Genomic DNA, 4,428 nt, shown 5'->3' with positions numbered 1-4,428 from the left:
TACTTGCCACCAAATATAGTGCATTTGGCCAGTCAATAATGATGCTCACGTGTTATGATATTTGCCAAAATGTACTAAGGCTACAAAAACTCATTGATGAAATTTGTACTGAAACATATATAAGACATGAGTTCAAAGACGCGGATCTCATGCTCCTCTGTATAAAGCTCATTGAATTCTCAATTTGAATGCAGAGACTATCCTCAAGCAAGGAAAGGGACCATTTGCATCCAAATTACGTGGAAATTCTGCAATCAATACATATAGAAATAAATTTTAGAAATATTTTATATAAGTTGAGATGCCACCACTTGAAGGATCCAAATTAATTTTTTCATGGAAGTTGCTCCTAAGTTTTGGTAACAGTAGAATTATTTCTTTCGAGAGTGTTACCCTTTTCTTATGTGAACAAAAAAAGGATCATCAAATTCTTGATGAAAACTGAGAAGTTTGTCAATTAAGAAAACATATTTTCCAAAAAAAAAAAAACTATATACTACAATATTTTAAGGAAATGCTATGTTATCTTATATTACTAAAACATTATACAATAATTTAAAAGTTAGCAATAGGGTGGTTGTTAACGGACAATTAGTTGAAGATGAAAAGTTTCTTCTAAAGCATCTCAATTGTTGGATAATACTATTTGTTGATTTATATGTAACCAATTACGTACAAAAGCGTTGTCTCCCATATTGTCTCTTAAATCTTTCATATCTTGAAATTAGTCTCTTAAATCATTGAAGTCGCTATTTACTCACTTGATTCCTCCAAGTTTTTTCCATTATTTTGCAACAACTTTATATAGGGAAATATTCCATTTAACAAATGACTTTTTGCATGGTTTTTTCCTATATACTCTTGTAATTAAGTTAGATCCAATCCCAAAAGTCTTAAATTTAGAGCCGTGTAAACTCCAAACCCATTTAAATCCAACGACTATTCTTTTCTTCTTTTCTCATTGATTATTTCTCCTCTAATAATTTGAAGCAACTGATGTAGAATCGGTAGGAATGTAATGAATTGAAGGGCTAATTGCAAAACATGGCAGATTTAAGGGACCACTAACAAAAGAAAAAACACAAAACTTTACACCTGCTCAAAAAGACAAAAAACCCCACCACGCACAAAAGTTAGCGAAAATCCAAAATTTGCCAGCTATCAAAGAAACCACCCCCCAATCTCGGACGATATTGCAAGATTCTGCCCCAATACTGACCCCGCCAAATATCCAGAAACCACGAGGCCAGCACACGCCTTATCCACCCAATCAATCCCAACCATCCACGTGTCGAAATCTCCACCCTCCACCCTCCCCCGGAAACCCTATATCAATCCCCTCTCAGCCTCTCGGTTCTCCTGCAACCCTCTCTCTCCCTCTCTCTCTCTCTTCCCTTCTGTTTTTGCTCTCACAAAATGCTTCTCAAAGCTCCGGCGTCTTCCCTCTCCCTGATCCTCTCTCCTCAGCGCCATGAGAGCTCGATGGTCTCGAGCTTTCCCTCTTCGTTGAGAGTTGGGAGGTGGAGAGATGGTGGGTCCCCTTTTGTGGCCATGGCGGCGGCTAACAACAGCGCGCTCACTGGGGTTGTGTTTGAGCCCTTCAAGGAGCTGGAGAGTGATTTGAGCATAGTTCCTACTTCCCCTCATGAGTCGTTGGCTCGTCAGAGGTTCGTGGATGAGTGCGAGGCCGCGATCAATGCTCAGATCAAGTGGGTTTTCCTTTTATCTCGATTTTTTTAGGGGTTTTTGGTTGATTTTTGAGTTATTGTTTGGTGGGTTTTGTTGGTTTGTTAGTTTTGTGGGTAATTTTAATAATGGGTTGTTTAATTATTGTGTATATTTGAATATATATTTTTTGTTGGGGGTTAGTGTAAGGGGTTATTGGGTTGAGGATCTTCTCGTTATTTTTAGGATTTTTTTTTTTTTTGGGTTGGGTTAATAATTATCCTCTTTTTGGAGTGATTTGTAACATAGGTTTGGGGTTTAGCTATAATTTCAATTCAATTCAGTTGGTAAATCTTGGTATGAGTTTTTTCTTGTTTTTAATTTAAAGGTTATTTTGCCGTTGTGTCTCAAAAAGGAGGGATCCTTGATTTCTTTGTTAGACTCTTTTATCTTTTTGTTCTTATTCAGCTTGGTTATCTATTGTTATCAAGTGTTTCTTTTGCTGACTGATCCATGAATTTTTCTTTGGTTATGAACTCCAGTGTTGAGTACAATGTTTCTTACGTCTACCATGCCATGTTCGCCTACTTCGACCGTGACAATGTTGCGCTCAGAGGCCTGGCCAAGTAAATTCTCTAATCTAAGATTGCTCTGCAATCTCTATTTTCTATTTTGTCCATTTGATTAGAACATGTTTGGTTCTATTGAGCTCAGATTTTTCAAGGAATCCAGCGAAGAAGAGCGAGATCACGCAGAGAAACTAATGGAGTACCAGGTGCAAACTGTGTTCTGTTTGATTTATTTGTGTATATATGACTGTCTTGGCACTTTAATTACTAAAAATTTTGATGAAATTAGAACAAACGTGGAGGCAGAGTGAAGCTTCTGTCGATAATGACGCCCAATACTGAGTATGATAACCCTGAGAAAGGAGATGCACTGTATGGTATGTTATATACTGATCTCTATTTGTATGAATCTTGTTTGATTATATCTCTACTGTATGTCGCTCTTTTCTAAGTTCTGGTAATATATCTGCAGCAATGGAGCTGGCTCTATCTCTTGAGAAAATTACAAATGAGAAGCTCCTCAATTTACACACTGTAAGTTTTCTTGATGATTGATAGTCTTTTATCGTGTTAATTATCGTGTACCAGTTTTCTTGATGGTTGGACTCCGTTGATCTTGTGTTATGTACAAATGAGCAGGTAGCAGGTCAATGCAAGGATCCTCAGCTTACAGATTTTGTGGAGAGTGAATTCCTTGGAGAGCAGGTGAATGCTTTATCTTGATTGTGAATTAGTGGGATTTGATTTGTGCAATAAAATGGGAGATTTTGAGATGATTTGATCTTGTGCAAGGATGATGCACTTAGTAGAAGAAGTGATAGTATTATAATTATTGAGGAAATGAGAACTACAGATAGGCCTTAGAGAAATTTATTGGAACTTACGAAGCAATTAAGTAGAATATGATAATGACTGTGGAGATGGTAGCCATCAACAGAATTGAATGGAAAAATAGGATTCATATAGCCGACCCCTAAATTTTGGGATAAAGGCATCATTATTGATGTCCTTATTGAATTTACACAATAAGCTTATCATGCTGGCCTTTAAGTAGTGATCCACTATCACTCAAAACTAATCGCAATTATACCATCTGTAAAGCTAGTTATCCCAATATTCCTCTGCCTTTAAATTGCACTGACAATCCAATAATTTGTCCATAAAGTTGTTCCTGAAGCGCTAGGAGTCGTCTGTTTTTCTTTTTTCGAATCAGGTTGAAGCCATAAAGAAGATATCTGAATATGTCGCGCAATTGAGAAGGGTCGGCAAGGGGCACGGTGAGACTTCAAATTAATCACTATGTTTTAGTACTCGTTCTATATAATATTCCTACAAGGTTTTTACATGTTCTAAATTTGCTTTGTCTGCATTTATTTATTTATTTTTTTTCTCTACAGGGGTTTGGCATTTTGATCAGATGCTTCTCCATGAAGGCGCTGCTGCTTAAGGAACAGAGTTATGTGATGATGGGTTTCCGCTTAAAAGAGTTATGCTTGTCGATAATCCTTTCGAAGTTGATGTAGTAGTAGTGTAGGTTATCTGGGTAGATAAAGAGTATGTGGGCATATTTGTATGGACTTTGTCGGTGAATCTTGCAATTTGGAAGCGGAAATGATGCGACTGCTGTTGTTGCTAGTATCTGTATTGCTTCAGTGATCATATAATGTTCTAGATTTCATCAAGGTGATATCTTATTGCTTGCATTTTTCTTTGAGGATTCTTTGTGCACATAAAAAGCATATATATCGTGTTCGCTTATGATTCATTCTAATTCTATATATCTAAACCTAGTGACATTTAGGATGTATATCTAAAACATTTAATCTCATTTTTTAATCAAGATAAATCATAATCATCTCTTTAATAAATTAAGAGTACTGAATTAAGAAGTAGATTCTCCCTTTTTTTTCCTTTTTTGTAAAATCTGCGGATGAGGATGTGTGAAAGCGAAGATCATGATTAAGACTTGCATGAACGAAACACGTATGCTATCTAAATGTTTAGTTACGCATGTCATTATCTGACGCGATTACTGAATGTGTCTTTAGCTCTCCTTTATAAGTTTTAGCAATAATTATATATATGCTAAATCTCTTTGATAAGCTCTTCAAGGGTTTAGTTGAACTCCTTGTCCTTTGTTTCGTCTGGCTGAGTGCCAGTCTTTTTAACGCACTCATTTGGTGGTATAATACTG

The 4,428-nt window shown here is 36.4% G+C and overlaps 1 protein-coding gene across 1 annotated transcript; it reads left to right on the top strand.

The window, feature by feature from the left end:
* Positions 1,365–3,937, top strand: LOC109830086 (ferritin-4, chloroplastic-like). Its single transcript, XM_020397237.1, has 8 exons — positions 1,365–1,709; positions 2,208–2,291; positions 2,380–2,440; positions 2,524–2,611; positions 2,707–2,768; positions 2,874–2,939; positions 3,448–3,511; positions 3,632–3,937. Exons 1-8 carry the CDS (start codon positions 1,417–1,419, stop codon positions 3,679–3,681), a joined length of 768 nt encoding a protein of 255 aa, XP_020252826.1. The 5' UTR covers positions 1,365–1,416; the 3' UTR covers positions 3,682–3,937.

Source organism: Asparagus officinalis, chromosome 2 (genome assembly GCF_001876935.1).
Source record: "Asparagus officinalis chromosome 2, Aspof.V1, whole genome shotgun sequence".
NCBI lineage: Eukaryota > Viridiplantae > Streptophyta > Magnoliopsida > Asparagales > Asparagaceae > Asparagus > Asparagus officinalis.
The sequence above is the reverse complement of the archived record's forward strand: the minus strand, read 5'-3'. Positions and strand labels throughout refer to the sequence as shown.